General features: G+C 46.8%; 2 protein-coding genes across 2 annotated transcripts in view; one reads left to right on the forward strand and one right to left on the reverse strand.

Moving 5' to 3' along the window:
* Positions 1-26,245, forward strand: part of LOC127391619 (uncharacterized) — a 95,746-nt gene that overhangs the window by 25,240 nt on the left and 44,261 nt on the right. The window lies entirely within an intron of this gene.
* On the reverse strand, positions 20,297-24,844 carry LOC127391613 (urotensin-2 receptor-like). The gene is made up of 2 exons (XM_051634549.1): positions 24,561-24,844; positions 20,297-22,007 (listed from the first exon to the last, which is right to left on the reverse strand). Exon 2 carries the CDS (start codon positions 21,861-21,863, stop codon positions 20,715-20,717), a length of 1,149 nt encoding a protein of 382 aa, XP_051490509.1. The 5' UTR covers positions 21,864-22,007; positions 24,561-24,844; the 3' UTR covers positions 20,297-20,714.

Consider the following 26,245-nt stretch of genomic DNA (forward strand, 5'->3'; position numbering starts at 1 on the left):
AACCCACACTGTGATGCATTTCTATACTTGTGCAGTTGAGTCATGGCATGGCAGCTAATCAAAACTACCTCTGGTACTACTACAGTTCCCCTGCACAGGCTGTTAAAATCTAGAAGGCACAAGGCTGCTCAGCTTGCAGTGCACAATGTTACTCCCTGAGGAGCTTGTGCTTGCCTTGGGTTGCACAGCTGGTCTGACTCTGGTACCTCTTCCAGTATCTTCCCCCACATTGCAGGCTGTTGGTACCCAGTGGGTACTGCTCTTCACACTTGCTTTGGGTTTCCTGTGGATATTCATGTCATGGCATGTTTTGTGTTCATGGTAAATGAGGTCTCTGTATCAGCTGTAGGTTCTGAGGGAAAGGGTAGACGTGGCTTTATTCCCTTTGGAGAAATTCTTGGCATTTCTTGTAGCTCCTGAATCTCTGTGTGTGGCCTGAACTTGTGTATTAGGTCCTACTTAGCCTGAAGTTGTGTATTAGGGCCACACTGTCCCAAAACTTTCTGAAACCAAACAAACAGCAACTTTCTGCCTTGTCTTTCTGTGTTGCTGCTACAGTCTCATCTCCTGCCCCAACACTCTCAGCCCATGTCCTTTCACATTGCAATTCCCTGATGAGGGCAATCCAAAAGCAGTGGAGTCTGGGGAGAGAAACACTGAATACGTGTTCAAAAAGACCATTACAATTTGTAATTCCTCCTTCTTACTGAGAAGGTTTGGGGATGTGTTCTCAGAGCTATGGCCACTCTGAAGGCCTCTTTTGTAGTCTGTAGCTGAGCACTTCTTTCTCTACGGCAGAGCTCACGTCTGTCCACTGCTTAATATAAGCCAGGTTATGGAGCTGGTTTCAATGCTCTGGGGCTTTATTTCAATGACGGTTAAAAAAGAAAATCCTAGCAGCATCCTGGGAATGGTAGATGATGTCTTTTGGGGTGACCACAGCCCAGACACTGCAGAGTCTAAGGAAGAGTGTCCCTGTATGTGCCAGGCAGTTCCTGCAGGCATTCCTTTTTTCTAGATGACACCCACAAAGCTGGTGCCATCCTTTGTCTACCAGACTTTGGCTACTGTCCGTATCTGGCACTGTTGTATGTTTAAACAAATGTTTCTTTACAGCTTTAAGCACCAGAACCTTGTGAATTGAACAACTCCCTGTATGATCTGTCCTAGAAATCTCCTGATTTCTTCTGTATCTTATTATTTTTGCTATAGATCAGTGCTATTATTTATATAGAGGAGACCAAGCTGTTATTACAATTTTCTTCAAAAAGCTGCAAGAAACCCCTGTGATCTGGCCAGTAATAAACTTTCTAGCCAAAATCCATGTTTGGTCATATCCTGTAAGTCCTTTTTAGTGGGTTATAAAGTCCAGCTCAGCTGGTGGCAATTACTATCTGATATGTACCCTGAGTAGAACATAATTATACTTGTCACTAAGTGGCACTGTGTAAATTACTCTTTAATTGCTACACATCAAATCAGCAGCTACTCGGTCATTTTTTTGTTAAGATAAAGAGTTCCAGTATTAGCTTCATCCCTCTGGCATCTGCCTTCACCCAATTTCTCATTTGTTCTCTTTAGTGCTTAAGTTGTAATTTTATGTGATGAAACATTTTAACATAGTTGGCATGTGTGCTGTAAACCCTCTGCTGGCCTTAAATATGGTGGTAGAGAGTTTAATGTTAAAAAATGTAGGGAGTAAGATAGGAGATATGCCCATTAAGTGCTGCTGTCAAGAGAATTACTGTGTACCATGTGGGGCCAAAGCCTCTGTTCAGGCTGGTACATTGAGGAAACAGAGGCCACGAAAGGAGCAGAGGAATTCAACCCTTTATCATGATTTAATTGGGCTACAGTTTTGTTGTGTTGGGTTTTTTGTTTTGTTTTCTTACTCTAGTATGGGATAGACAACTGCATGTGAGCACTGCTAGTGTGGATGCACTTGAGCCCTCTTAACCCTTGGTAAGTGAGGAGTCAGCAGAGGGGAGGAAAAATCTGATCACTGCTGTGTAAAGCTGTTTATCTTGTCTGGGAACATCTGGAGACCAGGCCTTGGATCAGACTCCTTCATTTGGCTGCATTGCCACGTACTGGCTGCCTTTGGGATGGATTGACACATATCGTGGTTGCTCCTGCTGCTGAGGCTGGGGCAGGTATGCTTGTGGTCTGTGCAGTGCCCTGCTCTTGTTGCCCAGGGAGCCTTCCCCAACCCCACCCTGCAGCAGCAGCTCTGAGCCTTTCTCACCCCAAACAGCCTTGCCTGCTTTCCCCCTGGATGCTGGTGGGTGGAGAAGCCATTCCAAGAGGCTCAGTTGTACGGTGCTGGGGCAAAATCCACACATGGAGTGACAATGTGAGGGGTGTGTATGTTACAAAACACTTGCTGCAGGACTTGTTTTGCCTGAAATGAGGGCTCTGTGCTCCCCTCTTTTGTGGCACAGGGCAGACCGTCCTGGTCAGTAGCAAGAATGGCTGCTGGAGTGAGGTGTTTGCTTTTCTTGTGAGCTGCCCCTCTTCCTATTGCTGACACCAGATCCCCTTTGGCAGAGAAGGCTGCAAGGAGCAGCCAGGGCTAGCAGCCAGCCTGCCCTGCTTTTACATTCCAGGGCTGTAATCTGTAAAGCAGTTTATGCCATGAGTTTGGACAGACTGTTCAGAATAACAGAAGGAAGATTTCCAGTTAGAGAGAACCTCAGCACTGTGCTTACATGAAGCCTTTTCAGCCTCCTGCCTCAGGGAGCAGGGATTGTGGCTGGAACAAACCTTCCTATCCAGGGAAGGTGCTGCTGCCCTGGCCCAGAGCTCAGGCAGTAAATTCAAAGTGTTATTCATTCAAAGTGTGTGTAGTTGTATCTTATAATCAACATAAAAGTGCAGTTGAAATCCAACTTCACAAATTCCTTGCAGTCTGTGAGCCTCCCATCCCAGGGTTTTGCTTTGGGTCCTTTCTGGTGATACTTCCTCCAAGAAGAGGTGATATGATGGAGGAAAAACTGAGGAAAACCCTCAGTGGCCTTTTTAGGATTTCTCTTTGTCCCCTTGTCATGTTTATGAGCTAACCTGTGCAACCAGAGGGGCTAGAAACTTAATGGTGTATTTGTTGTTTTTTTTTTTAAAGAAAGACAGGTTTTCCAACAGTCCAGGGATTTTGGAAACCAGAGCTTTAAAAAAAAATAATTAAAAAAAATCACTCTACATCTGAGATTTGGTAGAAAACTTGGTGGCACAAAGTCCTGTTGTAATCCTGAAAGGGCAATGACAGATCTGCTTTTGAAAGTCTTTGAAAGTCTCTAAGGATTCATTATTTCTGCCCTGTGTTTTCACTGAATAACACAGATGGACTTTGACATTTATTTTCCATATATCTGATTCATTGCAATCTCCCTTGGAGTGCTACTTCAATGATTGATGTTATCCAACACAGGGAAATTCAGAGCTGTGGCTAGGGCTCGTGTGGTTTATAGCTGTAGATGTTTACTCTAGACACCCTACCCCCAAATGAAACCTCAGCACACTGTCTTAATACACTGAAACCATGAAAACTGTTGCAGACTAACCACATGAATGTGCAGTGTTAATGAGAAGCCTTGGCAAACTCAGCACCTTTGATAATGAGCTGCTTCCATTACCTGGTGGAAATAAAACACACAGTGAGGTCAATGGTTCCCAGCTCTGGTGGCTTTTTCTCACAGGAGGGTGATTTGCCATGGTGAGGCTCTTCCCACAGCCTCTGCTTCCTCCAAGGAGGCACCTCCAAGTCTCACCAATCCAAACACATTGAAGCTGGTCACTTTATTTACCTTATATGATCATACAGTCTCCATCCAGAGACAAGGTTACATTTTTCTTCTGTTGACTCCTCTGTGCCGAGAGCTCCAGGATAGCACTGAACCTCCTGGAACTGTAAGAGACACAAACCTCTATAATTACATAAACCAATTTTCTCAGAGTACCCCTTGAAAGGTTTCTCACTATCATCAGTGACAAGTACAAATCTTTGAGCTCCCTTAGACTGGTGCCTTTCAAAACCTGCCACACTTTCCCTCCAGACTGCTGCCAGAGACTTCCTGACAAGTCAACACGTACTAAATCCTAACTTTTGTAACCTTCAGCTGGCAAAACTTGTCCTTAGGCTCAGTGAGGCTTTTGCATGCTGGTTGCATGAGCTGGATTTTACTCAAGGTAAATTTTGTTTCCCCAAAAGAATACTGACAGCTTCCTCCCATTTAGACATGGATGCAAGGAGTATAATTACTGTGGGATGGTTGCCACAGAGGCTGGGTGCCACTTTTTGGTAAATATTTGTCAAAATAAGTGTTGCATTTGCTTCTGCTGTTTTTTATGACCTTCTTTGTGGTCAAATCCCCAAATACTTGAGCTAATGCATTTTCTGGCAAGAATGCCTTTGGGGAAGGTTGCTGTGAGTGATTGTTTGTAGGAAACGAATGTGTCAGTTTGCAAGAGTGAAAATTTTCATCAGAAATCCAGGTCTGGGAGTGTGTTTCATCCAGCTGGGGACCAGCAGCAATCCCATCTGACACTAGTGTCCTGTCCAAAAATCAGAGTGTACTTTAAAGAAGTATCTTGCTGAAATGAATCCAGTGGAAAAAATTATCCCTGGGTCTTTTGCAAATCAGTAACGGAGAAGAATGAAAATACACGGAAGAAGTTATTGTCTTTTCTTCACTCTGAGGTGTGGCTGAGGCTACCTTGCACTTGCTGGTTATAGTTGTTTTACAGTACTTTGCCCACATATTTCTTCTGGATGCCAAGGACCCATGTCACAAGATGGACAGTTGGGTTCAGGATCCAGTGAACAACATCATGATGATTGCTTTCCCAGTCTGTTTTATTACAGCAAATGAGGACTGTCTCAATGGCATGAATTCTTGGAACTTGTCATTTCTAATACAGTGTTAATATATCAGCTGCCCAGAGCATGAAGGTGACTGCTGTCTCTGTAGTGGTGCCAGCAAACTGTTCCCGTATCTGGCCTTTTTTCTTCCCTATACTCATTAGCTGTGGAGCAAAAGGTGTTGTGGGGCAAATACATTATGCTGTTAGTCCAATGAGTTTGGTGATTTCTGTTTCACAGTGCAGATGAATTGATTTAGTGACGATCATGAGAGGGGAAAGTGTGCCTGGTGGCTTTAGTACTTCAGCATAAGGTGCAGTTTCTTCTTTTTAAGACAAGTCAATCCTGCAGCCAGCCAGGTAAGTCTGTGTTGATGATTTCCTTTCAAGTTTTGATCATCTCAAAAGTTACTAATTCCAGTGCAACCATGTTGATATGTCTCAACTGGGAGCAGCAAAGGAAAAGCTGATCTTAGTAAATGCTGGATAAAAGAACCACTGGTTGGTTGTATTTATGTACCAGGGCTTGAGGTGTGTGTGAGTCTCTGTCTGCCACTTGTATTTAAAGTTGGCATGAGATGCCCAGGATGGCTGTAGTATCAGAAGTGCTGGCACAGCCATTTTGTACACCAGCATCTTTCTTCCACTCGTCTGATGCTTCAAGCTGTATCTGTTGGTGTCTCCACTCTTCCCTTATCTGCTGTTAATGCTAAGCAGTGCTTGCTTTCCATCTCCTTCACATACATGAAGCAAGGCAAAGAGGGAATTACTGAGGCCTGGCTTTGGCTGGGGTAGTCACAGAGTATGGGTCCCTCTTGCTGGTCTTGGCCACAGGATTGTCCCTGTTTCCCTTTCAGATTATGATTTCAACAATTTACCTATTTCCAACTAAGACCAGGAGACCAGGGACACATGCTATTAGAAAACTCGTGTGAATGGCCAAATAACAAGTTTTGTTTAGATAACTGATGGGGGGAAAAAAGACATATGTTTTTAAATGTCAGCATCTGGCGAGAGAGAATTTCTGAATGCAAAGTCTGTCAGGTAAATAATTAGCAATTAGCCTCTTTGACTGGATGGTGCAGAAGCAGGAAGTGATTCAGATGTCTTCTGCCCATTGTCGTGCTGAGAATATCATGGATAATACACTGGTAAAGCTGTGAAATGACAGGAGCAGGAGTCCTCTTACTTATCCTGCAGGATATTTCCTCCCAGCATCCCCAGCCCTGTCAGTGGTCCCACTTCATCCTGAAACCATGCGTGTTCTCTTTGAGGCGAAGGAGATCATTAAACCCATTTTTCATGGTGGAGCGAAGCAGTGCCAGCCTCGGCACCGCGCCGTCCTGCTGCCGCCAGACCTGGCAGCGGCTCCTGGCAGCGCAGCCTTGCCTCCCTTCGCAGCCTTCCCTCCCTGCATCCAGCATCCTGGGGTTGGACACCAGCCCTTCCTGGGGTGGCATCACCGGGGCTGCCTGCCGAGATAGCTCCTGCCCGGCTGCGCCCGTCGTTGCAGGGGCTGGCTCGGGGCACGGTGCCGGAGGAGGCTGCAGGACGTGCAGTCGGGTCCTGCTGCCCAAGGGGAGCCTGGCTTCATCCCTGATCTCTGCAGCATGTCCCCGATTCTCCTGGGCTGGGGTCTGATATATGGGAGATAACAAGGGGACAGCATCTCCTAGTGCCACTTGCTTCTGCCTTTTGGTTGTTGTTTTTTTTCCTTTCTGCTGAGCCTGTAGCAAATCCCTGCCCTTTACTTGCCAGCTCAGGGCATCCCTGACCATGTCCCTGCAGAGGGAGTAAGGAGGGAGCCTGAGTGAGCACGACCCCCTGCAGAGTCCCTAAGGGGTGCTATTTGGTGTCACTACATGAAGTCCTGCCCCTTGATTCAGGTCACCTCTTGGGGAGGGGGATTTTCACATTTGAGCCAGCAAAGATGATCTTTAAATTGCTGTAAAAGGGCTGGACGCTAAAAGTCCTGACTTTGGAGGCTCCTGTTCTTGCAGTGTGAGGTACAAACCAGAGTTTGTTACCCTTTGTTAGGCTCATAGAGACCAGAATTCCTGAGTGTGAATCATGCTGGGTGCCTGGATAGCTGCTGCTTCTACGAGTAAATGGTACCGAGCCACTAATTGGTTTCAGATATCTGTTCAACATGACATCAGTTCTGGCTCTAGAATGTCTCTGTGGTGTTTCTCTCACTGCTGTCTGCTTTTTCACTCTGCTTTTTGCAGTCCAAAAGCCACTAGTGTTGCTGCTGATTGGAATAAAACAAACTACAGGGTCCCATTGGAGACTTAACGATCATTTCAGGGTTGGGGGGGAGTAGAAAAGGGAGAGAAAACAAAAACCTGGAATAAATGTCACTGTGGGAGTTAAAACTAAGAGCCCTCTCCAGGGCAGGCACTGGGTGAGTATGGGTTTCTCCCAGTCTCATCACTGGTCCAAGCCCTCTTCCTCGCACTCCACAGGGATTTCAGCCCATGATGTGTATTGGATGGAGAGAAATTAAAAAGGCTTCTGACATAATGAATTGGAAAAGTGTCCATTTGTGAGAACAAGCCCTTCTGGAAAGGTAAAGTTGCTATAAAGCATGATATTCCAGGCTGGGTCCTAGCTAAAAAAAATCAGTGATGATAATATTAATTCCTCTAGGGAGTTCAGATTCCTTTCTTGCCTGATGCATATGGAGATATCTGTCTTCTTAATCTGTTTTCATTGCTGTAGTAGCAATGAAAGTGTTTGATACTCGTCTAGTGACACCGTGCCTGGAAATGGTAATTTGTTCCCCAGGCCTTGAAGGCAGGGCTTGGATACTTTCCTCATCCTAGTGTCCTGCTGTCCTCAGCCTGTCCTGCTGTCCTCAGCCTGTCCTGCTGGCAGGAGAGCAGACTTTATCCTCCATACTCCTAGCCCAGCGCTGCTGGTGGATGGCTGAGCCCCATGCAACAGCCCTGTCCTCAAAGTGCCTACAGGGATTTAACTGATCATCGACGGTTTTCAAGGTTCCTTTTCATGTACATACAGCTGCCCAAGGAAAGAGAAAACAGCCCCCCTCCTTTTTCTGTGGGCCATGGTGAAAGAAACTTGGAGTTACTTTATAGGTTGTAAAATTACAGGTTGATCTACAGCAGTTTTTAAATTGCTGCAGTTGTGCTTCTGTGACTCTGGCTGAGCTTCCGTGTCTTAAGCATGTGGCAGATCTCTTTGCTAGACTTCTGCTGCAAGCATTAAAATACTTTGGGGCCTGAAATTAGGCTGACAAGGAAGGGGTGTGAGCCTGCAAAAAAAGGAGCACGCTTTTGGGGATGTACCCAGCATTTTTGTTCCAACTGCAGCGCTGAGGAAGAGGGAGGACAAGGGGGGAGCTGGCTGTGTAACTGGACAAACAGATCTCTGTGTTGTCAAAGAGCTTTGAGGGTGATTGAAAATCTTCAGGTAAATGTGCTTTGCACCCAGCATGGCTATGAGATAAAGTACCTATCTCTGTTGTGCCTGTGTGAGCAGAACAGGCACCATCAGTCCTGCCAGCTGCTAACGTGCCATTGTCTAAGCAGCTTGAGATACAACATCATTATCTAACAATTAGTTTTAAAGTGCTTATTTTAAAGCCTTCCCACCCATGCACACCTGCTGCTTCTCTGTAACAGCTTCTGTAATTGCTGATGTATTGGATGCCATGGGGCTTGTCACAGGAAACACTAGTAGTCAGGAGAGGAAAAAAAAAGGAAAAATCCTCTGCTCCCTCTGTGAGCTGTCAGCTGCTTCCCTGGCTGCTTTCATTTCACACCCAAGTGAGCTGGGGCTCTGTGAGGTGTACCTGGGTGCTCCAAAAGGTGGGCAAGGACTGGAGACAGTGGGAATGCACAGTCCTACGGGCCTGATCCAAAGGCTGCTAAGGTCAGCAGGATACTCTTCACCATCTGCAGTGGCATTTGAACTGGTCCCATATTTATCATGCTTTAAATAATAGTGATTTGCTGAAGGCCCTGGTACATTGAGCTGCAGTTATATCAAGCTCTCTTATTATGGCTTGGTCCAGCAAGGTGCAATTTCCTGTAGGATAACCACATACTGTACAGCACCAATTATCCTGATTTCTGCTGCTGTCAGGTACTGACTACTGGCATTCTGTCTCTGCTAGTTCCAGAGGGCACATGCTGTTCCTGTGATACTGGTATGCAGAACCAGCCACATTTTCTGTAACTCTGGGGCCATCTACAAAATTATGAATCCAATCACAGGGTCAGACATGTTGCTGCTGTGGCTCCAGTGTGATGCTGCTTTATCCCAGAGCTGTGCGTAGAGAGCACTGATTAGGTGCAGCCCCTCCTGAGAGCTAAGGCCCTCTCAGGATGGAGGAGAGGCATAGGCTCTAGGAGGGCACGGCCATTGAGGTCACCTGCTTGAGGCTGCTGGGGGTCCTCACCCTCATGCCTCTGGCTGTTAATGGACTGAGCTTCTGGGCCATGTTGGTCCTGTGCAATCTTCACATCCATTTGTACCCTCCTGTATTTATAGGTGTAATAAAGTGCTTGCAAGTGATGCTTTCCCCACTCTTTGCATGCAGAGCTGGGCCCTTGTTCCCTGCTTGTTCTGTATCACGTGTTGAGCTAGGTTTGCTCATTGCAATGGTGTTTCTGACATACTTCTGCTGTAGGGGCTTGTCCAATGTAATGGATGCAGAGAACCCAGAAATTCACTGCAGCCTGATAGTTTTCTGTTACAGGAATTGTGAAGCACAATTTTTTCCTCTCTGTGGGGGTTTTAGGTGCTGTTATTACAGAACTCCTGTATTCCCTCAGCTTTGCAAAGCTGGTTTGGCACCTTGCAGCAGGAGATGCTTAGAGGCTGTGGGGGTGATGCTAAGCAGATGTGCTGTAGATCTCTGGAAAAGTCTTGGAAGATTCCTTGGATAAGTAGTCAGTGTGAGTGGCTCTTGATTGTCTTGCTGTGACCCTTTACCCAAAGCATACAATTCCTCTTTCCAGGACAGAAAGGCTGTTGTCTTTGCTGCTGATCCACCAGGAATGTTAGCAAAGCTGAGCTGGTTGGGAGGATTGCATCACTTTTGATCCTGTGCACAGCCCTGTGTGTGCACTGAACACTGCTCTCCTCTACCTCTGACATGCACAGAAGGGCCACAGTGGCTCTTCCAGACACTTTCACACTGACACAACCACATGCATGTGCCCACTGCTAGGCATCCACGTCCCCACGTGGTTGTTCTGCTGTCCATAGACCCTTGGTTCCTCCATCAGTAGGCATTGTGAGTCTCTGCCACACAGGCCTGCACAGCCTCCTGAAAGAGAACTACAAATTCACAAGAAATACATAAATAAAATGGAGACAGAGAAACCTCCACAAGAGGTTCCACCTTGGATGGTGCCAGAACAATCCTGTTCTGCATCCCCTGCAGCCTAAAGAAACATCTGCTGTTTAACTCAGCTTGGGTATATTTTTCTTTCATTTAAGAGAGCACCCTTATAAACATCACTTCAGCTGGGGGAGCCATGCCAAGGACGACTTGGCATTGTCCTGGCTCTGTGTGAGCAGCAGGGTCAATATTTCAGCTTCTCTCCCAGGAGGGCAGGCTTTTCTTTAAGCTTGTCCATGTCCTGCAGGTAAATCTCTCAGGGCAGAAGCTGTCCCACACCATGCCAGCTTCTGCTCAGTGTGGCCTTGGGCAGAGCTCTCAGGTCTCCCTGCTTGTACCTCAATGTGACTTTCTGTCTTTCCCAACCAGCCTGGCAGATCCTCCCTCTTGAAAATTAAGAAAACATAAAACTGTGTTAGTTTATGCTAAAGAGAAGATCTGAGAAGTATACAGTGTACTGTTGGTTTATGCATTGGTCTTGAAGGACTTCAGTAAGGGAGGCAAACATTGTTTTTCTTTATCAACAGGGATGGGATGGTACTTTCTCAAGGTCCAGACCTGGGATGGGAGCTTACCTTCCTGCAGGAGAGACAGAAGGGACACCCTGAGACTCTGTTCCTCCTGTTTGGAGCTGAACAGCTTGATGTATGTCCTCTTCTGGAGGAGTCTGCTAAACTCCAGGAGAGATAGCTACAGCTCTTCTCCATCCCTGTCAGGCAGGCTGCTACCCAGAGCTGCAGGAGCCCTTTCCTCCAGGCATCTCATCTTGCTGTTTTCCAGCTGGGTCAGGTGTGCTTTGGTCTGTTGGTCCTGCTCCTCCCCTAGAAGAGGGTTTCTGCAGTTTGCTGAGCTACAGCAGGGAGTAACACATACAGACTCTTGAAGGCTTGTGCAGGGAGGCCTCATGAAAGGCAGTTTCTACAGTTTCAAAACCCTTCAGAGCCAGTTTTCAGGTGCAGTCTGTAGGCTCGGGTGGGCAGCTGCAGGGGGTGTTAGTGAAGTGCTGGGTAGTGCTGTGGGTGCTTCAGGCTCCCGAAGCTGCAAATTCAGCTGGCCTCTCTCTGAAGAAACAACTGCAGTCAGCTAATAGTGGGGCCAGCTGACATGAGCCTGCTTTCCTTAGCCAAGATAAGCAAAGTGATAGCTAATCCATCTGGGCAGCATTTTTACATGTCAGTGATGGATTTACCCAACCAGTTAGAGACCAAATATGCCTGTGCAGCTCTTCCATAAGCACATATCCAGAGATGTCCACTCTTTTCACAGTGAGGCAGAAAGGCTACTTTATCATTCACTGAAGGGAGAAAAAAAAAAAAAAAAAAAAAGAGAAAAAGAAGGATATTTACTGCAATGCCTCTGGAGGTAGCTGTGTAAGCTGGCTGGAGCAAGGCAAGGCCATCCCACAAGCCCCTAGGAAGTGGCATGCACAGAGCCAGGTCTCTCCTGCTGCAGGGACATCTGCTGTTGCTGCTTCCTCACTCGGGAACACGGGATGTGTGCTAACTGTGTATGGACATCTGACACCAAGGCACCCACTTTGTACTGGATTAAAGCCTTTCTGCAGTAAATACCTTTGCTTTTCACATTAGCAGCTGAAATTTGTTGTTTGTGTCACAGCTGCTTTTGAAGTCCTCGGTCACCTTTGTAGCCCTGCTGTATTGAACATCTACCCAGGCTTTGCAAGAGGGGAATTAAATCCTAAACAAGCAAGAGGGACAAAGACTGGGGGAAGGAAAGGGCAAGTTAACGATGAGAATCTTAAATACAGAAAAACTAATTGGCTGATCTTGGGCCACATGAAAGTCTATGTTGGATCCAGTTTAATGAAAATTTCTTCCATTTCAGCCAAGTGTCTTCAGCACATCCCATTGCTCCTCTCTGTTCTGTGGGGACATGCTGGTTTCCTGGTGTGGGAAGGGTACAGGAACCACCTCCTGTCCCTGGGAAGGCTGTTGTTCAGGTGTGGGGAGATAGGCTGGGTTTTTGCTTTTTGCCACCAAGGCTCTGAGAAGTCTTTTTTCCTTCAAGAAAAATGCCTAGAGCAGAGATTTTTGATTCTTAGATCATCAAAGATAATCCTCAGACACTCTAAATCCAAACATCAAAGCCTGTGGGCTTCTCTTTTCAGGCAGAGATTTGAATAGTCTTGTGTTCCCTCAGAATGGGAGAAAGACAACTTTTAGGTGTATTGGTGGCTGAATACAGCTTCTTTATGCATTACAGTCAAACTTATTCCTTTAACCTTAGAGTGACAGAGCCCTGGGACAGGCTGCCCAGAGAGGTTGTGGAGTCTCCTTCTCTGGAGACATTCAAAGCCCACCTGGACACGTTCCTGTGTGATGTGCTCTGGGTGACCCTGCTCTGGCAGGGGGGTTGGACTAGATGATCTTTCAAGGTCCCTTCCAACCCCCAGGATTCTGTGATTCTGTAACCTGGACAGGGAGTCTTAGGGTGGCAGCTGCATGGATGGGATGGAGCCCTCTTCCTGCTGGATGTGGGCATGCCCCTTGCCTCCCAGCCCAACCTCCCTGGCCAAGGGCAACTACACTGGGGGTTTCATGGGTGCTGAGGGTCCAAGATTCTGAGGCTGGTCCTGCTGCACGGTGCTTTGGTGCCAGTTGTTTCTACTAAGAGGTTATTTATGTTTAGTTCCATCCACGGATCAAGAATAAGAGAAATGGAAGCTCCTGTCTTGCTGCAGTGCATCGTTAGGTGTCGGCTTCAGGGCATGTTCTGTTGCAGTTGGCCTAGAAGCTCTTTTTTTCAGACACAGGAAGAGATTTTAGACAGAAGAAAGCAAATCAAGTCCAGCAGCTAACAAAGATGTTTTCTTCTTTAATTAGCTAAACTGCATTGTAATGAACCCACCAGCTAGCACTAATTAATGAGGGATTACTAAATGGGAAACCGCTCTTACTATTTTTGGTCCAGCAAGAAAAGCTGGGGACACAGTGATGTTTTAATGAAGCCAGATGGCCAGAGCTGCTGTGCTGAAATCCAGCCATGAAGGAGAAGGCTGGAACAGCACAGGAAGGTTCAGCACAGGCTGCCCTTAAAGAGGAAATGTACTATTTCCTGGTGCTCTAAGGACTGGAAAGCTTTGAGAATTCCACCTAGTGTTAAATTGTTTTGCACTGATTCTAGCGTGACTTGTCACAGTGTGACACTGTGGCTAGTGTGACATTTGAATGCTGGAAGTCCTGCTCAGTGGATTACTTTATAATTCACAAGATCATTTGCTATCTTGACACTCCTTAGTGTGGATATCTGAAAATCATGTTTAATGGGGTCAAAAGGTAAAAAATGTTTTATGTGGGGTTTTTTGCTGGTTTGTTTGTGTTTGGGGTTTTTTTTGTGTCAATTGGTACAACTGCATTGACTCCAGTAGAAGACAATCTGGTTTTATTGTGAGAGTTGGCCCTGCAGTTTTTCCTTGGTAGGCTCAGTTTGCATGAAGTAAGAGATCCACAGCCTCTGTCACAAACAGGATAGGCTGACTTTGTGTAAACTTACACCTCTACTTCTGTACATTTCAGCCTGAACTGTTAATATATCTGTGTCAGGCCTGAGCTCTCCGTGTCATTTGGCCCATAAGCTTCATAGTTGGACTTTCTTTTCCATGGGCTACCTGCACATTTCAGCCAGTGCCAGGTGGGTCCCATCTACTGCTCCATTCCTGCCTTGCTCCTCTCCAGGTTTTGCTAAATGTTGCCAAGCTGTCTGAATATTTTGGCAATGCATAAGGTTGAAATCCATTTCCCCCACATCCCTTGACTTCATGGAGTTGCTTTTCTTATGTGAAGTCAGGTCCAACGTCTCCAAAGTGGAGATGCTGCCACAGCCTGGGTGTCCTTGGTGCTCAGCTCTCTCCAGTCCCTGTTCTGGATGCAGAGCAGAAATTTGCCTCCAAGGATATCAGAGAGTACTAGTGACTCACCAACTCACAGGGACACTTTGGATGCAGCACTCCTGTTTATAAAATGCTTGCAGTTAATGAATTAATTATGATACACTCTCCTTTGAGCAGCAAACCGTAAAGTAAACAAGTAATGAGCAGGAGGCTGGCTGAGTGTGTTTCCCTTAGCATTTTGAATAAACACAAACACAGGAAAAGCTGGAGCACACCATTGCTGCCCATGGGTGCTCAGATTTGTGCACCAGATTCAATAATTGAAAGCAATCAAGATTTCTTGGAAAAGAAAGCCTTGGAAGGAGTATTGCTGTATTTGCTCCCAAAGCACGTGAGAACCTGCTGCCACTGTGCTATGGATGAAACCTCCCTCCATTTTTTTTCTTTTTCTTTTCCCTTCCTTTTGAGCCATAGTGATGAAGATTTAGAAATCCTTGTCATAATATTTAATTCATGTCCATAATGCTCGAAGAACTAGTTTACTGATGTTTATAATTCTGCATTTGCCTTTCTTTTCCATGAGGATTAATTTAGTTTGAGGATCTGTCCATTGGTGGGTGCACTACTTGTGCTGCCTTTGACACATCTCAAAAAACAGGTCTTGGATGTTTTCTGGCTGAGTCTGCAGTTGGTGCCAGTGAATTAACCCTGTTATGGGAGTTCCAGGATGTCTGTTTGAAACAGGTGATGCCTGAACCAGCCAGGACAGTAGTTACAGCCAGAGCTGCTGTGACAAATCCTATCTGGTCCTGTGTCCATGGATGCTTCACTCTAAAATTCAGACAGATTCTTTCACTGGTATTTTTAATTTATTTGCTCTTACTATGCTATTTTATCTTCTTCTTAGACAGCTTTAAACTAGTGACAGCAGCTACTTGACATGTATTAAATCTAATTATGGTTAAAATTAGGCATGCTTGAGTGTTTTGGTCTTTGAAACAAAATTTATTATATTTGCACTTCCTCTTGTAACAAAAACATGAGCTCTCCTTGCAGACAGATGGTTTTCCAGGTGGTGAACATTTGGGAAGACTGGCTTTAGCAGCAAGCCTTCAGTGTGTCTATAAAACTGACTTTTGACTGTTGTACTCCCTGAGCTGTAACTCCTTAATAGGGTGTTTGGTCCTGGGAAAGGAGAATGAAGATGAGCTAAACTTAAAGAGGTTACAGTGTACAGCATTTCAGCAACTGCTGTGGTTTGACTTTAAAGCTGCTTGGGGAAACTCATGAGAGTCACATCCAGATGCTGGATTTATGTGCTTTATCCTGTAGCATTCAGACCTGTAGCATTTTGGGTTGACAGCTGCTGGAAGGGCACCCTGAGTAAGTGAAGTGCTTTGGTCACAGCCTGTGATAGTCTGAGGTGGTACTTGAGTAAAGTGGTACTTGAGAGGTGATCAACTAAGGAGAATGTCTCAAGTTTAAACCAGAAGTGGCTGGACTGGGTTGAACCAATTTTGCTCCTGGTGCTTTTCTGCACAACTGGCATGTTTGCTTCCTGTGATGCTGCTGACCACGAAGCTGGTGACTTATTATAGCTCCAAGGTCTCCTTCTTGAGTAATAAAAGTTAGCAAAGGGTTCATCACTGGGTAGGTAAGACCAAGATTATTTTTCCTTGTATGTGTTTCTTTGTTGACATCCACAATGGATTTATCTGCTGCTTGGCACTCAACAATGTGAGATTCTTCTTCTGCGACGTTTGCAGTTAGATTTAGTTTTACTACACTGAAAAACTGGGAGTTGGCAGCAAATTCCCTGCTTTTCCTCTGCCCAGCCCACTTTCAATATTCTTGCAGCATAATTTACTCTCTGCTAATCTACTGCTTCTCTGATAATCAGAGATAATCTCAATTTCACCACACTTCTGATGTGCCTAGATCAGTGTCCTGCACTGCAGTTCAGATGTCAACAGGTTTACAGCTGAGATACTGAATTTGAAGATGAACAAGTGATCAGAATAATTTAGAACTGACACCCTTGTCCCAGGGTATGACTGCTCATGCAATAAATAGATGGCACAGATGCCCACGTGGAGCTGGCCTGGATCCAGGTGTGCACAGGACAATATTCAGCATGCCCAGGTGTCACTGTAAGGCATAGCTGGCCAAATACAAGAGGGGGTCCGACACCTTTATTTCACTCTTGCACTGGAGGCAGCTGGACTTTGGTCTGGAGAAGGTGCAATAGCTGTGTGAGGGTCTCAGGAACTGATTGTGCATTTTGAAAAGGAGAGAAAAGGCTGGTCTGAACATGTGCTGCTGCAGCAGCTTCTCTGGGCACTGCCTGGGGGTGGCTCAAGCATGGCTGGGGAGGGTCAAGTTCAGTGGAGGGATCTGGTTGGCAGTCATGGCAGATGCAGGTGGGACAGCACTGGCAAGAGGAACGTTTCTAGGCAGCTCTGCCAAGGTGTCGATTTGCTCTCCAAGATCTGCTGAGTCTTTGGCCTGTCCTTTTAATCCCTTCAAGCAGACACTGAAATGAGAGGTTTCCTAGGATGCACCCTGGAGAAATGAAAGGAGATCACCTGCTGATCTGGAAATCCCACCCCTCACAACCTGGCCATTTGCTGAACTAGAAACCTAAAACTTAAGAGCTCCTTACATCCCTGTTCCTCACCCAGCCAGTCCTTGCCCATCCTGCAGCTGTAAGGGAAACAAAGCTGTGCATGGTGATTTATTGCCTAGATCCTCTTCTGGGACCATGTGCCAAGGTCTTTGTATCTGGTTAGAGGTAGGCTGAAGAATTGCTGGCCTGGTTATCTCCCAGGGAGCAAGGTGGGACACCTGCACAGGAGAAAAGGGGAGCTCAGGGAAACCTCTTCTGCCCTTGCAATCCCCAGGTTGCAGGAACAAGGGGAGGCTCAGACCAGACATGGGTTGTCAGTCAGTTTAAATCATGCTCCAGCAGGGGTGAGGAGGAAGGTTTGTGCCTATGGTTGCTGTGACTCTGTGAGTGGGAATTGGGCAGAGGGTGGGTGCTGCATCACTTCCTGCTGTGGGTGCCTACCTCATCCAGGCAGGTTTTGGACAGAGGGGTGCATAGTGTGGTGAGCAGCTGCTCTCTGCTTTGCTGCTTGGACCGTGGGACCTGTGGCTTGAAGAAAATGGGTAGAGGATTTAAAAAAGTAAGTCTAAGCAAGTTGGTGAACAAAACTTCATCTTGAAGTGAGAGATTGTGTTGTTTTGCCTCCTAAAGGCTGAAATGAGACAATTCAGTATTTGGGAAAATATATAGGAAGGAAGGAAGGAAGAAACTTAAATTTCTGGGTGGATTTGCAAATACTTTGGGTAAACAGAAACGTCATCCTTTTCTGGCAAAGACACTATCAAGCTGAACACATTGCCTGGCCGCAGCTGCAGCCTGCTGCCTGTTCCAGCCACCAGAGTGGGTACCCAGCCTTTCCCAGCTGGTAGGAGCACCTCAGGGGCTGGCATCTCTGCCCTGGCCCTTTCTGGACCTCCTGCCATGGTGTATTTGCAGCTGCACTTTCCTTGATTCTTCAGGCATTGCTAAATGCTCCCTGGCTTCAGTTGGCCAAAAAAAATGGCATTTTGGCTACCTGGAGTTCAGCTGGTGAAATCCAGTCTGTGGGGCACTGAATGGGGGGATTGAAGAGCTGAGGATGATGAAAGAGCTCTTGGTCTCACCTCACAGGGAATAAAGAGCTAGCAAATAGGATGCAGGTGTAGGGCCATGGGCTGGGATATGCAAGCATGTGGCCATGTGAACACACACATCCCTTTCACACTGTTTTCTAAATTAGTATATGTAGAAAGCAGCTCTTGGATCTTTGACTGATAGGTTTCTGCAAGGAGGAATAAACAGCGTACAATGCTTATTTTATAGCTATTGTTAACCAAGCAATTAATCTCTGTCTTGGAGGAGGCAGTTCCTTCTTTGGACCTCACTGATTGCTCAGGCAATATTATATTCAGCAGGCTCTGGTGGTTGAGTTGCTGGTTGGTTTCAGGAAGAGGACAGCTGCCTAATGTTTGGTGTCTGTGGCTGATGTCCCATAAAGTTAGTTGGGGGTGCAGAGCTGGGACACATGTTGCTTGTGAACTGCTCAGAGCCTTGCTTTTACCTCTAGCCTTGGAATAATATTCCCTTATTGTTGCCTGTGCTGAGTGGTGCTGGATGCATGTTTAAAGCAGCAAAAAAAATGCAGCATGTGTGGAAATTGAAAGGCTTGAAAGAAACATCTCATCATTCAAAGATGGCCCACTATTGATGGAAACATCTGACATGGTCCTGCTTCTACAGCACCTTGCTCATCATGCTTGCAGGGTGCTTGTGGCACCTACAGAGCCATGGCAGGCATTCTGCAGATGTCCTCTGTGAGACATATTGGCTGTGGTGGGCTTGGAGGAGTATGGCTGGAGACAAGGGGGTTTGACTGATTAGATCTGCTCCCGTATCTTTCGGTAACTCTTCTGCACTGTCCTTGTTGGTTTGAAAAACCTGGGTGACTTGAGATTTGCCACCTGCCCTCTCATTTTGACTATTTGATTTTAGAATAGATGGACTGTGCTTTCTAAAGGCTCAGCCTGCAATAGGTTTCCTTCAGAGCGATGGAAACTGCTTGTGCTGAGCTTATCTTGACCTTATCTGGCTCTTTCTCACCAAGTTAAAATTGCAGTTTTCAGAAAAATGAAGGCCAGATTTACATTCTGTCCCATGATAAACACCTGACTGTCTAAGTGGAAAATGGGCTCATGAATATAGCAAGCCTCTTCACTGCCCATCCAGGAGCTCCCTCCTCCTTATGGTGGGGTGCATGATGTTTTACTCTCTCCAAGGGGCTTTGACTTCAGCCTGAGGAGAGTCTGAAAACTAACAAGTATCTCCTACTTGGTGTAGGAAATAACCAAATATGATGGTCTTTATGCCCCTCTGAAACCAGGAAGGCATTAATCCTGAAGTAGAATTTTCTGGTCATTGTACTGCACTGCAAGCAGGTGCAGGTGTGGTGTCCTGACCTGCAGGACCACTGCAGATGGTGGATGTGGAGACCCAAAGTGAGTGTCTTCCAGTGTCTGCAGCAGTTCAAGGTTGAAACTGCAGGCACAAGAGCCCCTTTCATGACTTATGCAATTGTCCCCATTCGTAACAAACTTTAAGCCTGTGCATGGAAGAGGCAATTTATTTTCCAAGTCTATCACCCAGGAGGTCTAAAAGCAGAACTTCCATTGTCCCCATGAGCAATGACCATTTAAGTGCCTTAAAGAGGAAGAGATGGTTAAAACCTAAATTCAGTTTCTGTAAAAGCAAACGGAGTTCACTGCCAAAAGGCATCTCGTGCTGCAGTTCTGAATTTACTGCGAAGCATTAATTTGCTTCTAATTCTGTAACTTGCTTAGTGTTGTGTTGGCATTGCATCATGGTATCCTTGCTAATGAGGTAACGGGGCTAATGGAAGCAGAGGACTCCGGTAGGGATGTTGGCAGCATCCCAGAGAAGGTACTTTTAGACTCACTGGAGAAGTGCCAGACATCATGGAGGATATATTTATAGTAATTATGCTTTTATCATCAGTGAAAGCCAGAGCAGGCAACGTGTTCCTGGTGTAGGCAGAACTATAGTCACTTTTTGTAGCAGTAAACAAAATAATCTCCTGCAAACAGAACAAGTTATCTCTCTAATAGGGAACTTGTGCTTTTGAAATTGAGAACATTACGGACTTCACCTAGCATAGCTTTGCCCATTGGAGATCACATCTCCACACTCCCCCTCTTCTCCCTCTGTCCTTTCCTGCTGGATTTAGGTCTGGTCCCTCAGGCTGGATGCTGCAGTTTGTTGGTAGATGCCTGGAGAATAACAACATCAGAGGTTCCCGGTTCCTCCTTGGAGGAGTGCAGAAGGCAGACACACTTGTCCAGGACAGATAATGCTCCTCGACATGGATGCTCATGTGTTTGGGGTCAGCACATTGGGGGATGTTGAGTGTTCCCTGTCATGGGAAGCCTGTCTTGCTGAAATAAATGGTGCTGTAGCTGCACTGCAGACACCTGTGTGAGTGGAGAATCAAGCCCAGTGCATAGATATGAGTGTAGAAGAAGTATGAATGACAAACACCAGGACAAACCCACCTGGATACGCTTCATCCACATTGTCCAGTCCTACTCCAAATTCAAACTGGATTGCATGTCACAAACATCACCTGTTTTGTCTTTATTTCATTGTTTGCAGGCCTCATGCAACTACAAATTTAGCATCACTGCTTAAGAAAGAGCAAACTACAGCCACTCATGGGATAACATAAATTGAAACTCTGTGAGACAGCTGATACTATTAAAAACATGGCCCTATTACAGCTTGCATTATTGGTGGCTACTTGAGGAGACGTACAGTGTAAAATAGAAAGATAAAAAGTGGAAGGCTATTTAGACAGTTGTTTGGCTGCATGTCACTAGCATCAAATCAGTGGCACTGAAGAAAATGAGAACAGACACACGGCGCAGCCTCTGGACTAAGTGTGTGCACCTTATGCATCTGCCAAGGCTTTGCCTTCACAGTGCACACCTGAAATCAAAGCAACATTGAAGTCAATACTGGTTGTTCTTGGAGACATTTTACCTTCAGGCACTGCTGTTTGCCAAAGGAGCGTGAGCAAGAACGTATGTCTCTGTGCAGTGCTGACTGCTCGTGGACAGGGATCTCCCTGAAATCCTCTGAAACCGATTCCTCCTTTGGAAGTACCCACTGCTGCTGTTAAGGGAACGCTGCCTGTTCTTCAGGTACTCCCTGTAGTTCTTGGTGAGCAGGGTGTAGAGGAAGGGGTTGATACAGCTGTTGCTGTAGGTCAGACAGGTTGTCAGGTAATTAATGTTCTTCATCACCTTGGGAGATACAGGGAAGGATTCATAATACTGGAAGAGGAGCTGCCATATCCAGAAAGGCAAGAAGCAAGCCCAGAACACCAGCACTATCGTGAAGATTAAATAGAGCACCTTTTGATTTGGCAGCCTCTTGGTCTGCTTGAAGGATGCTGTTTGTGACACCCAGTAAATCTTAGCTAAGCGGATGTAGAGGTAGCCAATGATTACCCCTGGACCCACGATGCTGGTACCAAAAAGGATGGTGAGATAGACTTTGTAGGACAGCTTGCTCCACGTGGGCAGGCAGATGCTTTTATTGTCCCTTTGCACCAGCTGGATCATGATGAGCATTGGGAGAGTGAGGAGCAGTGACACCAGCCAGATGACAACAGCAATGGCCTTTCGGTAACTCTTGGACCTTTTCACTGTGTCCAGGGGCTTCAGCACAGCAAAGTACCGCTCTGTGCTCATGACTGTGAGGGTGAAGATGCTGGCGTGCATCGTGAGGAAATCCAGGCTGAAGAGGATGCGACAGCCAATGTCCCCAAAGTACCATTTCTGAATGAAGTAGGTGCCAACGATGAAGGGGATGGTAAGAAGGTAGAGCAGGTCTGCCAGGGCCAGGTTGATGATGTAAATATACATGGAGGCCGATGACCGCAAGTAGTGACACATCACCAGCAAGGTGTAGACGTTGCCTGTCACCCCAATCACGCACATGAGGGAGAGGATTGTCCCGATGGTGCAGATGGCAATCATGTCCTCTGTGGAACCAGTGGCTGACGTGCCATCACCAGTGGCATTGGCGGAGGTGTTGGTCCTAATTCTGAACAGGCTTCCCTCACTTGTGTCTGTCACCATGTAGGGGGTTGCAGAAAAGTGGCTCTCCAGCTCGTCAATTAAGGACATCCTCCTGACCTTTGAATGCCAGAGGCTTTGTTCATGCCACTGGGGTCTGAAGATCTCTTCTTTCTGCTCTGAGAAAAGTGAATGCTGGGAGATGGTGAACCATTTCTTATCAGGGTCTCATCCAAGGAAGATTTGCATTCTCCACTAGAGGAAAGACATCAGAAACCAACATATTAGAAATCTGCCAGAGCAGCACAAATTACCATTTAGCAGTTACCCATCCCTGAGCACACATCTGCACTGTCTGCATGTACCAAAGGTCTTCTGCATTGGCACTACTCATATAAGGTTCACGCTGTCATCACAAGGGCACAGCTTTGAGGAATGACTGTCTTAGTGTGTCCCTTGAAAAGAGACAAAAATGACTGTTTGTATCATTGGAACTGCCTGTTGCAATCCTTAAAGTTAGGTTGGGACTGGGGAAAAGCAACATCCTTCCTAAATTCAAAATGGCAACTTAAGGACCTATCAGCATGATTGCTTAAGCCCTTTGCTAAGCTCTTAACTCTGAAGGAGTAGAAGTCTCCCAAAAAAGGGAAAACAAACTTTGAATTTACCACTTGCAGCCAAGTTGCTGTCTGGTTTGTGTAAGTGATGCACTCAGTCCTGTCCAGCATTTCTGCAGCGTTTTCACAGAGCAGTTTCCCTTGGATGAGAAGCTCCTTCAATCTCCTGACCTGCATTTTCAAATTGTAGTTGAGTGATGGCCAAAAAAAAAAGCATTTTGTATCTGTCGAGCAAGGTGGGTGTAGGCTGCACTTGTGGGTTTGATGGGTCTGTAAAAAGAGGGGTTTTTTTCATGCTGTCTGTAAAGTGTGATTCCACAGATTTCCATGTGTCCATGCCTGGATGTGTTTCAGACAGACCTGTCTGTGACTGTGTCTCACCAGCCCCATGTAGCGAGGTGTGAGATTGCTCTGCAGAGTGTTAGGCAGAGAGGCACCCAGTGCATCAGAGCTTTTGGTTACCTCAAGTCCAACAATATGCAAATCCTGACTGTCTTGCTTTCAGTTTATACTTGTTCTGGGCATAGGGCAAAAGGAGATCAAACCTACCCAAGAGAAACACTGAAGAAGTAGGTAAATGCCCAGATTTGAAGGCACACTAGAAGCCCGTGCCAACCTGAAGGTGCCTGCACACAGAGGTGTGTTTGCACTATGGATTTTATGGAGCTCAGATTGTCTCTTTGTTTGGAAAATGTTGTGAGAGGAGGTGCTGGACTGCCTTGTCCTTGCAGGGTTCAGCAGGCAAAGACCTCCCTCTAGCTCATTCCACTGGACAGGCTGGGTTTGTTTTATCCTGGGAATTTCCTAAGTTTTGCAGCTTTTCCCAGTAAGTTCAGTGTCCCTTTCCTCTGCCCCAGCTCTGACTCCTTTTCCCTCCCACTTGCTCCTTGGCACTAGGATTACAGCACGAAGCCCTCCTCTGTCTGCCCTTGTGTCAAAGGTCCTGACAGTGACCTCTGTAGCACTTGAGGATGGACAATGTTCATCCTCTCCATGGCTTGCATTCGCCTTCTCCCTGTTACCATCAGTTGCAGGTGATGGGTGCTACAGAGATGTCATTCAAAAACTCTGCATAAAAGAGAGCAATCCAGGACAAAGGGAGACACCTGCTTGCTTAACAGTTAGGATAGGATTGAAAAAAAAAAAAAAAAGAAGAGAAAAACCAGAAGAGACAGAGCCCATCTCCCACCCGAGTTCCTTGGGTACAGACATCCAAAGCGGAGAGATGAAGCGTGGTCCTGCAGTGGTCAGTGCTCCTTTGGGATGTCCTTCATCTGATCTGGTCTCCAACAGCTTCACCAACATCTCAGGTTTCTTGGACCTTGCAGACCCCAATCTACCTCCTCCCTCCCCTGCTGTGCTGTGCAGTTCACTCCTGCTTGGCTTTGGGCACGTGTAGCCAGCCTGTCCGTGCACCGACTTGCTCCTTCGGTGTCCTCATCGATGTTCATGTATGAGCTGTGCTGCCAGCAGAACCATCACACATGAAGGGAACATGGATGCTCAGGGAGCTCTGCCTGCTCCTCTGCCACACCATCACCTGCACACTTGGTTGGAAACGAATGGCTCTACAGGGGATGCTCCAGCTGAGCCTGGAGCTGGTCACACACGCAGCTAGCAAACTCAGTTGAATTTGTGATAGCTCGTTTTCAGAAGCATGTTTCCGTAGCCCAGGTGCTGTCTTCTTGCAGCTGCCTCACTTTGTGTTCTGGGCACTTGTAGCAGATCTGTGCCATTCCTGGGCACATCCGTGCAGTTCCGTGGACTGACAGCTCCTGCAGGAGAGAGCTCAGCACAACGTGTCTCCCTGCTTTGCTTCTCTTCCACTGAACCTGCGTTTTGCTTCATTCATAAAATTCCTACAGCACTAATTCAATTCAGAGACTTCACCTGTCTCCAGACAGAGCCTGCAGCTAGGCAAGCCCTCCTAGAGGAGGAAAATTAAGCAAACTGGGGAAACATTGCATCGTTCTACAGTCACTGTCTTTCCTGTGCTTATACGTAAATACACACACTCACACACATGCACACACACAAGAGAGACCTTGTTATTCCAGGCAGCCATCCAAGCATCTTACAGTCTAAGCAATTTTCTCAGCTAATCCTGCCTTTCCCTCTACATTATCATCACACAGGAGTACCATGCACATTCCCGTAGCAACAGAGATAAATAAATTCCTCCTGCTCAAACCTTGCTTTTAAATCCAGCAGATGAAGTTTCGTTCAAGAAATAAAATTAAAACGAATCAAGTGGTATCAAAGCTGAAACTTAAAATGGGGGGGGAGGGAAAGGCAGAAAAAAAAACAGAGAATCCTCCTTCATGGGCAGGCAGCGAGTGGTCCCCGTGCTCCGTCGCATCTGGAGAGGCAGGGGCAGGAAGGGAACGTGCTGCCTAGCCAAGAATGTTTGAAATCTGTGCGCTCTTAATGCTCTCATTCTCCTCCCTTCACTCACGCTGGCTATTTCTGTTCCTCAGTGACGTTGGGCGTAGCGTGGTGTTGATTGCAGCCAGTGAAGAGCCTTTTTAAAGCAGCAGCATTTTGATAGCCCTGGCTGGTTTAGTCAGCTCCCCCCTCCTGGCCGTAGGTCAGCTGGGAATGTGGGATGTCAAGGCTGTTTTCATCCCAGGACCGGTGATGGGAAAAGCCATCCCAGCCCTCCTTACACTGCACTGAAGGGCACAACTGCCTAAGATTGCTTGAGCAGAAGCGGTGTGTCAGGGGAGAGTGGCTGGGGCAGGGAGGGTTAAATTCCTGCAGGAGGGTTGGCTGCCCAGGGAAACGGCAGAGCTCCTGGAATCAGAGATCAGTTCCAAAGTGAAGTCAAAGTTTATTTGGGTTGGAGAGTGTCTTAGCAGACGAATCTGCGTGATGGTATCACGCACCACAGCATCTGAGACACTTCAGACTGGCTGTAACAAAATGATATCCAGGTTGTTTGGGGTTCAGCTGGTTGCTTTTCCTTACTCAAGGAGGGTAAACATGGAGCAAGATCAATAGAAAACACCCATGTGTGAGGGAGGGGCTGGTGCTGAGAAGTGCCGAAGCTGAACGCAGGATTATTTTGTTGGCAGCTGAACACTGCTCTGGTTGCTTGCACACGATGGGGTTGCTCTTCTGCCCAGTTTCCTCCTTTAGCTCTGGGGGCTACAGGGAATTGTTTCTGATTTATGCCAGCGGGAAGGAAGGTGCACCCACCCTCCCGGGGTGTCTCCTGCTGGACATGGCAGTGTGAGAGATGCCTGCCAGGCCCATTACTTGCTTCACCTGTTTGCATTTGGGCAACCTGTCCAAGTAGGTGATGCTTCCCTGGCTGATGGGTCTCCTGGGAGATGGCAGCAGCTGGCACACCAGCCAACCCAACTCATCCATCCTGCATTGCTGTTATTCACCAAGAGCTGTTTCCTCCTCTGTGGAGGCTTGAGTTTTGCAATGCAAATAGCCTGTACATTCACAACTCTAACAAGGGCTGGCCGAGCAATAAAACCTCAGCCCAAACACCCTCAAATGTACAGGTGTCTTGTTCTAAAGGTTTGCTCTAAATTTGCATTTTGTGGCTGTCTCCTGGAAAGAGTTGGAAGAGTGTGGGCTGGAAGCTGCTTCTCATGCTGCTCTCTGGATGAGCTGGAGCTGTGTAGTGACTGCGCGACTCCAGTGAGCTGGCGCGGTCCCTTGGTGAGCACCAGTGGTGAAGCCATCAGCAAAGTGCTTTATTTGTGGGTGGCCCACTTGGATTGAGAAGCTCACTCAAGTGACAGTCTCCTCTTCACAGGCAGAGCAGGGAAAACCTGCTGGTGTCCTTGAATCCCCTTGGAATGTGCAAGTCAAAGGAGACATCTGCACCAGCCCTGCATGAAGGCAGTGATGCTGACTGGG

Source organism: Apus apus, chromosome 17 (genome assembly GCF_020740795.1).
Source record: "Apus apus isolate bApuApu2 chromosome 17, bApuApu2.pri.cur, whole genome shotgun sequence".
Taxonomy (NCBI): Eukaryota; Metazoa; Chordata; class Aves; order Apodiformes; family Apodidae; genus Apus; species Apus apus.